This window comes from Parasteatoda tepidariorum, chromosome 8, assembly GCF_982258835.1.
Source record: "Parasteatoda tepidariorum strain Cologne lab strain chromosome 8, Ptep-v5.0, whole genome shotgun sequence".
In the NCBI taxonomy this organism is placed as follows: Eukaryota; Metazoa; Arthropoda; class Arachnida; order Araneae; family Theridiidae; genus Parasteatoda; species Parasteatoda tepidariorum.
In genome coordinates this window covers 3931712-3945422 of record NC_141762.1, presented here as the reverse complement: position 1 = coordinate 3945422, position 13711 = coordinate 3931712, and the positions used below count along the sequence as shown (strand labels likewise).

The 13711-nt window shown below is 26.8% G+C and overlaps 1 protein-coding gene across 1 annotated transcript in view; it reads left to right on the top strand.

Moving 5' to 3' along the window:
- Nucleotides 1-2015: 2015 nt before the first annotated feature.
- LOC122270283 (zinc finger BED domain-containing protein 5-like) overlaps nucleotides 2016-13711 on the top strand; it is a 30666-nt gene continuing 18970 nt past the window's right edge. The window contains exon 1 of the mRNA XM_087149381.1: nucleotides 2016-2759. Within this exon, the coding sequence (XP_087005507.1) occupies nucleotides 2016-2759 (744 nt within the window). The remainder of the gene's footprint in view (nucleotides 2760-13711) is intronic.

Here is a 13711-nt window from a genome sequence, read left to right as displayed (position 1 = left end):
GAATCTCCTTACAATAAAATACTTTTTTTTATTTAATTTTAATCAATTATAAGCGCAATCACTTAAGAGTAAAAGCATATAAAAACATTTTTTTTTAGAATTGAGTGTATAACTGTTTTAAACGTTGTGAGATAGGTGAAATTAAGTACAAATTTTTATTTTAAAACATAATACAACTCAATATATAACTTATTTACGTTTTGAAAATAATGCTTACATATTTAAAACCTACAACTAGATTTTCTTGATAGAAACTTACACACTAAAACTTATTTATCCTACAATTATAAGTCCATTTATCAATTCATTAATTTTATTAAATATTAGATAAACAAAATATATCTTAAATATCTTTTCCAAAAAAAAAGTGTGTCTTAATAATTTTAAATAAATAAAGCAAGAATTTTAACAATAAAATGCTTAAAGCATAAAATAAAAGGTTATTTACTAAGAAATGGTAAAAGGGATATGCAAGCAAATTATTATTTTTTAAAATAGATCAACTGCCAAAGAAACATATTAAAATTATTCACATTTAATTTTTTGATTATTTAAGTGCAGTTCATATATATAGCTCAAAGATATCAAGACTTATTCTACCTAAAGTAGCTCAAATTTTTTTTTCAACAATGTAGTCTGATCTAAACTAATTTAATCTGCTTTAGATATCTAATTGAAAAATAGTATAACAAACTTTAACATTCATTAGCAAGTTGAGAATGAAAAACATAACTATGATTCTATTTATTCAATTAGTCTTGTAATAATTAAATAATTTTAACCATTTTAGTTAGATATGTTAACTATTGTAGCAATAATAATATTTTAAAGTACTGTTAAGTATTATGAAAACAATTCATTCGATGTTTTGAATGATAAATATAGAAAAAATCTTTTTTTAAAAATGATTTTCTTAAACCCTACAATTTATTATCAATATTCACATTATATTTCATTTTATTTAATGCGACATTATATTGATAACCAAATTGCTGGTACATTATACATTTATCAGTTAACTGTAAAAAAACTTTTTTAAAAAAGTATAATTTGCTCTAAATATAAATTTTTTTATTTCCAGAAACAAAGCTTGAATAATTTTTCTAATTCTAGTATTGATGAGCAATTCGTAACAGTTTGAGATCGATAATTAGATGTTAATAGTACTTCTGTATTAAAAATAACCAATATTAATTATTTATTAACCAATATAATTATTTAATATACAAATTTATTTTTATACCAATATTTATTTCAGGGCTTCTCTTAAACTGTGGGTCGCGACCCCCAGGGGGGTCGCGAGACTACTGAAAGGGGGTCGCAAAGATCTGATACTTTTCAATCATTATAAATAAAATTTTAAAATTAGTATACACACTACGTACAAATATAAATACAAATAAAAATCATACAAAATACTATTGTAGTTTTATTATAACTATTTTTTGAAAAAAGTGGCAATGCAAAACTGTTATGTAGGGCCTATAAATGAAAATATGGAAGTAGCATTTAAAATAATAAATACAACGCGCTCCTCGATTTTCAACTGAACGTTCGACATTGATGTCTGGCCGCCGGCGTCAGTGTTTGCAAGATAACTTAGTGATTATAAGTACCCAGACGCCGCGTCGCCTTACAGCTTACACATACAATACGGAAGCATAATCAAGCTAGGCTAGGCGAATCGGCATATTATTTTTATAAAAGAATAATAAAAAAAATTAAATGAAAGCTTCTTTTTCGGCGTCTTTGTGATACGGTGCCTTTGTGCGCTGCACACTTTGAACACGCCATGCGTCGGTGTTGATCTGATCGTAATTTGTTGTCATTGCACTGGTAAAGATTCGAGTGTTGTTATTTTTCTGTTTGTACTTCAGTTTGGACTCAGCTTTGTCTTCGTAGTGACATGTGTGTATTTACTGTGTATTTACTGTGTAATTTTCAGTTGGTGTTTTTAATTATTACGTTAAAGTTCAACTACATTTTGTTTAATTATTTATTATTATTTAACCATCATGGATAAATGGCTAATTAAAATTCCAACTAATAAGTCTGCCACGCCGTCACAACCAAGTTGCAGTGCTTCAAATCCGACTTCTAGCAAAACAAAAAAAAGAAAATATGACGAATCATATTTGCAGTATGGCTTCACATGCTCTTCTCACAACAGTGAAGAACAACCAGTGTGCTTAATTTGCAAAGAAGTTTTGGCTGCAGAAAGCATGAAACCGTCAAAACTGCAACGACATTTGAATACTAAACATGCAACGTTATCAAAAAAGCCAATAGAATATTTTGAGCGTCTTTTGCAAACATCAAATAAAGAAAAGAACACTTTGGAGAAGTATGTTACTTTGAATGATAAATATCTATTGGCATCGTATGAAGTTTCGTATTTGATAGCAAAAACGAAAAAGCCTTTTACTATTGGAGAGCAACTTTTACTACCTGCAGCTATAAGAATGTCTGAAATTGCTCATGGAAAACAGTATGCTGCTGAAATTAGTAAAATTCCATTATCAAATGACACTGTGTCCAAAAGAATTTCAGACATTAGCAATGATCAATTTCAACAGCTTCTTATGAGGCTTAAAGACAGCTCAAAGTTTGCAATACAACTGGACGAGTCGACAGACATTTCAAAAATGGCACAGTTGTTACTTTTTGTAAGATATATTTATGAGGGAAGCATTCATGAAGATATACTGTTTTGTCGTCCTCTGGAAGGTCATACTCGTGGAAAAGATATATATAAAAAAGTAAATGAGTTTTTTGAAAAAGAAGGATTAAATTGGAAAAATTGTGTTGGTGTGTGCACGGACGGTGCTGCAGCAATGACCGGACAAGATCTTGGTTTTACAGCATTTGTTAAAGCTGGAAATGATCATATTACATTTACACATTGTATGATTCACCGAGAGGCACTTGTTGTTAAAAAAATTGCACCAGAATTAAACACTGTGTTTTTTGATGCAGTCAAAATCATTAACTTTATTAAAAGTCGAGCACTTAATAGCATATATGGCAGTACTTTTACTTTCGTTACTTGTACCGCCGGTACAAGTAAAAAGTATGTACTTTTACTTGTACTTCGTTACTTTTTAAATTTAGTACTTTTACTTGTACTTTCGTTACTTTTTTTGGGAAAAAGTACAAGTATTTGTAACGGAAATGTCGAATGAAATCGTTACTTTTTTCCAAAACTCAGTAAGCTTTCTAAAATTAAAAAAAAATAAAAAATGAATCAATTAAAAAAATGCTTATGTTTTTTTAATTTATAAAATTAATGTGCAATATATATGCATTCGCAGCTAACTTCGTGTTTAAATACCTTGACCTTTTAAAATTGTCATTCCTGAATGGGAAAAGACGGCTCTTTCGAACAGCGAAAGGTTTCGAGATGTGAAATCGCAGGACGATTTATGTTTGCTGCAGGTCTGATACCTTGCATCAAATATAATTGGTTGGAAGAAAAAGCTAGAGAGGAGACTACAAAAAAATTGGAAAGAATTGTCCAAGCTGAACACCATACAATCACTAATAACGTAACAGAAAAAAACCCCATGGATTTTAAATTTTCTAAAGCAGAAAACATCATGCCAATCCTAGAGTTAGCAACAAATATTAATTAGCAAGTTCTTTTCATTCATTTTCGAGTTTGATGCATTTATTTAATACATTTTAAATAAAAACTGTTGGATTTTTTTGTTACGTTTTTCAATTTTCGTTTTGAACTCACTAATAATACATTTTTGTCTTAATACATTTTTTACTAAATACATTTTTACCTAGTAAATTTTTTACTAAAATTATGTTAATCCCCGACCTTGTCAAACAACGCCCAGTCAAATCTTTAAGAACTTCAGAACTATTTGTGCTAATGAAAACTATTATAATTACTATTTTAACTCTTGAAAACTCGAAGGTATTAATTTAGCCGCTGATACTAAAATTCATTTACAAATTTTAATTATTCCGTTAGGCAGAAATGTTCGGAAAATGATTTTCTCGCATGACTTCAGCATTAGCCATTGTTACAAATAAAACTGTAGACTGTTCTGTCGCAACTTATACTGCGCATTCAATTATTTTTTACTAGCTCAAAGATCACAAAGCTGTCTGAAACCCCGTGTTTGCTTTGCTTATGTTTGTGCTTTTAAAACGCGCTTCTATAAAGTAAAACAATTTTAAATCAATGGTAATTTGAATAAATAAAAATAATAAACTAAAAATTAAAATCAATTGATTATATTATAATATTAAATATTAAGAATTATATTATAATATTCTTCCGAATTTAAAAATAAATTAATGTCCACAACTTTCAAAATTAAAAATAATTAAATAAATAACAACAATTTTCCAAAAACATTAAAGAGCATAAGAATATTATTCGATAAAATTTTAGGTTACTTTGAATTTTCGATTTCTTAGAAATGTACTTTTAAATCGTTACTTTTTTTGTTTAGTACTTGTTTAGTACTTGATGGGCACAGTCGGCCTTGGCCCTCTTAATGGGCTGTCGCGCCACTGAGTTAGTTAGTTTACTTGTACTTTTACTTGTACTTTTTACTCGTTACTTTTTAAAATAAGAACTTTTTACTTTTTACTCGTTACTTTTTTTTAAAAATACTTGTACTTTTACTCGTTACTTTTTAAAAGTAACGTTGCCATATATGCTTAATAGTCGATTGTTTAAAAATTTGTGCATTGATATGGATTCGGATTATACAAGTTTATTGCTACATGCTGAAGTTAGGTGGCTATCAAGAGGTCGAAGTTTGAAACGATTATTAACTTTAAAAGATGAAGTTCTTATATTTCTAACAGAGCAAAATTCTAATTTGGCCGATTATTTTCAAGATAATTTATGGCTTCTCAAGCTATGCTATTTGGCAGATATTTTTGATAAAATCAATGATATGAATTTATCAATGCAGGGAGTCTGTGTTAATATGTTTATGTTAAAAAATAAACTTGAGGCCTTTGTTAAAAAAATTCTTATATGGAAGAACAGAGTGGAAAGTGGATCGCTCGAAATGTTTCCATTTACTGACGAGTATATAATTAGTAACAATATTTCAAAAAAAGATACTCCTATAACAAAAATTATAGTTAATCATTTGAAGGATATGGAAGTTTACATGCATAGGTATTTTCCCAATGATATCGATACACAACAATGGATTTGCAATCCATTTTCAATTGAAATGGAAGAAATTAATTTTTTAAACTTAAAAGCACAAGAAGAATTTGCCGAATTAACAAGTGATACTACCTTGCGACTTAGATTTTCTCAAGTGCCTGTGCATGAATTTTGGATAGAAATCAAATCAGAATATCCCCTACTATCGGAAATGGCAATGAACAAATTACTGCCATTTTGTACAACATATTTATGTGAATCAGCCTTTTCCACATTAACTTACATAAAATCAAAATACCGTTCAACTTTAATAAACGTTGAAAATTTATTACGATCTGCACTAACTCAAATTGAGCCTAGATTTAATTATTTGTGTAAAAATAAACAATCACATCCGTCACATTAATATTGTTTGATGTTAATAATATGTTTTTATTAAAAAAATTGTTACAAAAGTTTATTTTTTCTATTGAATATATAGATATAGTTTTATGTTTTCTTATAAAAAAATTGTTACAAAAGTTTATTTTTTCTATTGAATAAATATATATATAGTTTTATGTCATTCTATTTATTGTGTTTTATTACGACCGATATCCCGTCAACGTTTCCAATTATATATATGTGAAATGAATGGGTACGTATTCTTTAATCCTTATTTTATTTACATTGTAAAATAGTGCGATATTACATCTACATCTACGGTTAATATATATTTCATTATATGGAGGAGGGGGTCGTTTAAAATTTCCTAAGCTTGAAGGGGGTCGCTATATAAAAAAGTTTAAGAAGCCCTGATTTATTTAAAATCTGCAATTAAATTCGTGACATCTTTAATAAATTACTTTTAAGAGGGGTTTCAATAATTTTGAAAGGAAAGCAAAGTAAATATATGTTTCTTAGCATTTATATTCAAAAGTAATTTTCTGCATCAGCTATTAATTAAAATAATATATATATATATATATATATATATATATATTATTTATTTTTTTAATTTGTAGTTGATGCATTAGTATTTGTAGAATATGTGATGTTCTGAGCACAGACATATCAGAAATCAGAGCAAAGAGCTAAAAAAAAAAAAAAAATAAAAATAAAGTTGTTTTTCCAATTTTTTTTATTTTTTATCAGGAATTCAGAAATTTCAGGACTATGAAGTCGGATATTATTTAACTTATTAAATAAACTATTGTGCTAAAATAAATGGGGGGGGGGGCTACATCACTGTCCATCCTCGGAAGTTCCTACCTGAGTTTAACCCCATAATTATCTGCAGGTGTGTGAGGCCCACCTGCCTCACACACCTGCTCACACTCCTATCAGCAAATGTTTCTACCTAGCATAAAAATTTTAAGCGTGTGCGCCAGAATAGCGAAATAAAGCCAAATCTAAATGGATGAAACTGTTGTCCGCCTTCTTATGAGTGACGCGTACAATAGTCGTCTTCAATGATTTGTAGTTACAAAAATATTGCAGCTAAGAACATGCAAAAAAAAAAAAAAATGGTGATGCCGAATAAAAAAACAAGTACCACCGTCAAAATATCTATACATAAAAAATATTTCTTAATGTGTGTGTGTGTGCGTGTGTGTTTTTTTTTAAATTTAGAACTACAATGCAAAAATTATTTTGACAATTAAAAATTTTCTTCATACATTTCTAATATGATTAGTTATTAATCTTGTTAAAATGTATTCTAAATATAAAAAGTAAACAATCTCTCTTTTTTAACGCGGTAATTCATCTTCCCTGAAAATTAAAATTACATCAATATTGTTTTATAATGAAATATTCTACCACAATCATGTTTACTAATTAATTACAATTATATATTTTTTCAATGCAATTCTGTACACTGATAATGTTTTTAAAACACAATATTTTACTGTCAAATTTAAACAAAGTCATATTGTATAAAGTCGAGTAATTTAAAAAATTAAGTAATAGTAAAAGTCTAGTAAATTATTGTTCCAATTGAGATTGGAACAAACATTTTTAACATAATAATTTTATGTTGATTGAACTAATATTTTTAAAATATTAATCTTATTAACTATGTTTTATCTTCGCTAAAGTAGGTAAACAACATGCAATTCGTCTTACATTTTTACGAAATCAACATAACTATAGTTTTTAAAGAACTTCAAGTAAAACAGTAATTTTTTTGTTAATTATTTGGAGGTTCATTACACTATCGCTTCGTTTAACAACTCCTATACATCTACCTCAATCATTTTAGCTCTGTTTCTTCCTGAAAATCAATTTAAAAAAAAGATTTTGTTTTTAAAATTCTAGTTACTCTTTTAAGCACATTTTGTTAAGATTTAATTTTATTTGTTACAAATTTATAAATATAGCTTTCATATACCTTTAAAAATTTGAAAATTTTTAAATTTCTTTTGAACCACTTATGTTTTTAAAAGTTTCGATAAAAATATTAACTTTTAACAGCATCAAATCAGTGTTTTATTAAAATGTTTCAGTTTTCGTAGCCTTTGACATGGAAGTCAAGTGTTAGTACTCGCGTCCAAAATGAAAATTTCGAGAAAAAGAAGAAGAAAAAAATTAGAAAAAAAAAGAATGGTTTAGTAGGAATTATTCAACGTAAAAGAAGTTTAAGAAATGGCGAAAAAACGCATAATGCAGTTATAACTTTTTGAACAGATTGAAATTGTCCTCTATAATTTCAGTTACGCGAAAATATATATATATATATATATATATATATATATATATATATATATATATATATATATATATATATATATATATATATATATATATATACATAAAAAAATACAAAAAAACACGAAGAAAGTTAAGAAAAACAATGAATTTCATTTATTGCGCTTAAGCTGCAAGTAAACAGAACTCATTAGAGAAGTTCAAAATGAAGAATAAAACAAAGAAAAATTATAGGCAAATAAAAAGAAAGGGGGGGGGGGAATAGAAAGTAAAAAAAAAAACAATTGTTTAAATAAATATATATAAATTGAAAAAAAAGAATGAAATTTTATTCAAAAAACCGGGGAAAAAAAAAAGATATAATCTTTTCTGCAGCTCACACGATTATATCCGTAAAACAGAGTGCTTTCGGATATTGTATCAATAAAGCCAAAGCAAAATATATTAATACAATAGTGTGAGGAGCACTCAAAATTTTTTTTATAAAAATAACAATAAGTAAAATAGATCACAAAAAGTAAAAATAACATGTAAAAACAGAAAATAAAATGAAATAAAAGGAAAAACATTAAAAAGGGGGCTATAAAGCGAGCAGCAAAATCAGATCAACTTACATGGTCGAAATATTTTTCAAGAATGATTTAAAAATGTTTTCGCAGAAAGATTGCCAGATTGCAAAAGATGAAAACAAAAGATGAAAACAAAAGCGCAAATTGAGTGTAACAAGAGGGTTTTAAAGTGCCGTTCTTACTGCACAGCTGAAGTGATTTACTATTCTGAGATTTGATTTGTTAGTTACCAAGGATGGGCCCGAAATGGATGTGCGCAAGGTAATATTATACTAGATAATTTTAAAAATTGATCATAAATAGTTTTAGAAGGTAGATGTTTATTGAAGAAAAAATATAAAATAGAAAAGAGAAACATAAAGTGCCTGTTTTGCAAATAATTTTAGCCGCGGATTTGCACGATATGGATTAGCACATAGAAAAATTATTTAAATTATCAAGGAAAAAAATTTTAATAGATAATTTTAACACGGATTTGCCCGAAATGGATTTGCACATGGAAAAATTAACAAAGAAAAAATTTTTAGTAGATAATATTAGCCACGGATTTGCCCGAAACGGATTTGCACATGGAAAAATTGTATAAATTAATAAAGAAATTTTTAGCAAACAATTTTACCCACGGATTTGCCCGAAATGGATTTGCACATGGAAAACTGTATAGATTAACAAAGGAAATAATTTAGTAAAGGAATTTTTAGTAAATAATTCTAACCACGGATTTGCCCGAAATGGATTTGCACATGGAAAAATTATACAAATTAACAAAGAAATTATTTAGTAAATAATTTTGGCAATGGATTTACCTGAAAAGGATTTGCACATGGAAAAATCATAAAAATGAACAAAAAAAACAAAAAACAAAAAAATGTTTAGTAAATATATCCACAATAATATACGATTAATTCAATGATTTTATGTAAAATTTTATTACTTCAGTTGGGTATCCATTGTTTTTTATCAAATTTTGAAAGAGTTTATCGATTTGTTTTTGGGATAAATAAATATTACTACAAATTCTTTTAATTCTGTTCATTTCATTAAAAGTGGTATTTAAATAGATACACCTAGAAACATTAGAATTCCAAGTAACTAGTTTATTAATATTAAAATTAAAATCATTTCTTTTATCGTATAAATCAACATAGCAGATATTTTCAACTTTCATTATACCTAAATCCAAAAAATTGTAATTAATATTATTATCATAATTACGAAGTAAGATTAATTCCTCAGAGTATATATCACTCAATAAAATAGTATAATCTTGGAGATTAAAGATAATTAAGTCATCAATATATCTAAAAACAAATTTAATACTTAGAGTATAATTTTTTTCATAATATATATATATATATATATATATATATATATATATATATATATATATATATATATATATATATATATATATAGGGGAGAGTGGGGTCAATTGTAACAGGGTACGATTGTAACAGAGCAAAAATTTCGAGTGTCGGGTTCTAGATTTGGTTCCTAGGTGGCGCACAAGGTGTATTTAATAAATCTACATGTACACCCCTGATGGCAACCATTTTTGTGTACTTTTGAAAGAGTTACATCACAAAAGATATTTTCACGCCACGCAAGTACTTTTTTTGGTATTAGAATATTATATTGTAACAGAGTAATTTTGTTCAAACAAATAAAAATTAGTAACCGAATATGTAAGTGGACACTTTAATTAACATTTCAATAAAAAAAAGATTAGTTTTGCTAATTAACTAGCATTGTTTTTAACAAATGAAGCTGAAATGGCGTCTTGGGGACAATTGTAACAATAAGTAAAGGGACGATTGTAACAGCTGAAAATAAATAATCTTGTGTTTACAAACCATTACTTAACTCTTTAAGAACCACCAATAGTTTCCTATATCATTTATATTATGTTGTATGTGCATTATTTTATTTGTCACCTTTCACAGCATAAATTAAAATTTTTAACCCCTTAAAGTTAAAAGTTTAACCCTTTAAGTTTCTGCTCATTATTATTTTTACTCCTAAAATATCACTACTATTTTGATCAATAAAAAAATATATCACAACTATGATAATATATATAATTAACTGTTTTAGTTGAATTTATGAACTGTTACAATTGACCCCGTAAGTGGGGACAATTGTAACAACTGCACGACTGTCAAAAATTGTTAATAACTAATATAATAATATTTAAAATCAGGTATTTTTTTTTTTTCTAGTAGAGGATAGTCTACTTTACTCGTCTGTCAATTAATACTAATAATATATTGAATTTTTTGTTAGTTAAAAATAGTTAAGTAAAAAATGTTACAATTGACCCCACTCTCCCCTATATATACACTCCAGCAGTGGGCTGATCGTAAAGACACGGTTACTAGAGAATTGAAGTCAAACAGCATTTGCTGCTGTCAGTAAGCGGGTGGGTGACCATTTTGATCAGCTTGCGTAAGGACCGAGGGTGCGCGGTATCGGTCCTCGTTAAACTCTTCTACCGTAAAGTGCTCGACTTTGAGCGCAGGTCGTCGGGCTAGCAAAGCACGGGAGCATATATATATATATATATATATACATGTATATATATATATTCATACTATTCGCAAGAATTTCCTAAAGGATTATTTTGTAACTTTAGAGTTGTTTATTTCACTCGATATTTAGCACTAAGCAATAAAATTTATAGCTTTCAGAGATTTTGGAAACCTACAATAAGTAATGAAAAATAACAAGTTTTTTAACACCCTATGCCAGAAAATCAAGCAATAAGCTTGGAACTTGTACCAATTACTTAAGTTGTTGTTTTTAGTAACTGCATAGCATTTCGTGAACCTAGCGTAAATATTAATGGAGCTATGAAGGTTTTCTTTTTATTAAAAAAAGATAATTTTTTGTTTTATGGTCTTTTGCTATAACTTTAAAAATATTCTATGGAATTAAACAAACTTTTTGTTGCAATTCAAAATTAATTACAACAGTATTGATTTAAAATTTTAAAAAAAATTGCAAGCAACTGCGTAAGATATGAGTATTTCAAGTAGTTCTTTTACGCTCGGTACGCTAAAAATGAATAAAAAAATCTCATACGATAAAAATGAATTTAAAAAAAATTGATCTGATTTGAAAAATTCAATAAGTTTCAAGCAATTCAGGCCTCGTAGTCCATCAAAAAAAAAATAAATAAATAAAGAAGATCGCGTCATTTTTTTTTGAAACAGTATACATATGCCATACTATTTTTAAAAATGGCAAACGCTCAACTATATATATATATATATATATATATATATATATATATATATATATATATATATATATATATTATTTTAATTAATAGCTGATGCAGAAAATTACTTTTGAATATAATAAACTTTCTAGTGCATTTTAAATAATGGAGTGCTGAACAATTCCTAATAGCTTAATATCAATATATATATTAATATATTTGAACGTTGTATTGAAAGCATAAATAGCATAAGTTAGTCAATAATTTTTCATTATAACAATCATATTTGTTTGAGATTTTTGATCTAGTAAGGATTTTTAATCTTTAAGTAATTTTAAAGTTATTTCTTAATTATCTTAATGAAAAAAAAACAGAGAAATGAAAAGAAAACAAATAGTAATTTATTAAACGATTTCCTAATTCGCCATTTGGAATGTACACCAATAGCAAAAGCTGAGAGTGAGATGAATGAGTATTTAAATATTTCAAAAATAAGCATTTCGGAATGCCCATTAATGTGGTGGAAAAGACATTATGCCTCTTTTCCGAAATTGCATTTAATTGCGAGGCGCTACTTAGTTACTATTGCACTTTTGTAACTTTTTTGTTTCTTTACATAAAAATAACATTCCATTTAGTTCAAATTTAAAGAAAATATATAAGGGGGAGGGGAAGCATCATTACGATGCACAGAATTTCGACCTCTTTTCTATTCTAAACTTCTGGGGAATATTTTGAAGATCAAAAACCTAAATTTGATGAAAAGCGTGTTTATTAAGGGGAAGTACGTTTTTATATTTGATTTTTATTGTATATACTAATTTTTTAGCTTATTTCTATGGGTTTAAAGAAAAATAAAGTAACTTACAATTTTATCGTAATATATTTTGTAATTTAAAATGAAAGATTTAACGTTTCCCTATCGAACCATTAAAATTGTAATAATGCATGATTATCTGATACTAATAATAAGGACTATAAAGGTAATTCTTTTTCTGATTTACTTGATGGGTTCCTACCACCTTCGGACTTATGTGCATAAAATGAACAAACAAGAATTAAAGATAAGAATTTTTAATTTGAGTATACAAACTTTTATTTAAATATATAATTCTTTTGGATAGTTCTAAGTCTACAATTCGATTTTAAAAAAAAGTTTCAATATCCTAAAAAAGAAGAAAAATGCGAAACGAAACTAAAATCTCTAGATTTTAACTGCCTTTATTTTCCTTTTAAAAATTTCAAGCACAATGCCGGAAAAATATGTACATAGTGGTTTCCATTTTCTCTAACTACTTTAATATTAATTATTAACAATATTATTAAAGAAGGTTTTTCTTGAATTATTACTAATAATCACCCGAGTTTAGAATATATTAAAGATAATGAAATTAATTCTATTGCAACTTTTGATTTCCAGGATCTTTTCAATAGCATTCCCCTTTCTAAACTAAAGGATATCTTTTTGAATTATTACTATGATTTTAAAAATATCCTTAGTTGCGATTTTGATCATTGAGAAATTCTAATTAATTTTGTCTCTTTAATGACTACCTTTACAATGGAAAAGAATTTTATTCAAATCGATGGAATACCAAAAGAATTTAATTTCTTATCTCTCTTAGCTAACTTGTTTTTGCACTATTATGAAGAAAAAAAATCATGCTCTTAATATTAAATTTATTTTTAGATTATTGATGATTAAATTATCTTTAATTTTCAGGGTTGTACAATTTTATTAAAATATTTACCCCGAGGAATTAATCTTTGCTTCGTAATCATGATGATAATATTAATTTTAATTTTTTCGATTTGGGTATTATAAACGAAGAAAATATCTGCTTAGTTGATTTGAACGATAACAGAAATGATTTCAATTTTAATATAAATAAACTAATTGCTTAGAATTCTAATGTTCCTAAAAATATCTATTTAAATACCATTTTTAATGAAATGAACAGAATTAAAAGAATTTGTAGTAATATTTATTTATCCCAAAAACAAATCGATAAACTCTTTCAAAATTTGATAAAAAACAATGGATACCCAACTAAAGTAATAATATTCTATGTGAAATCCTTGAGTTAA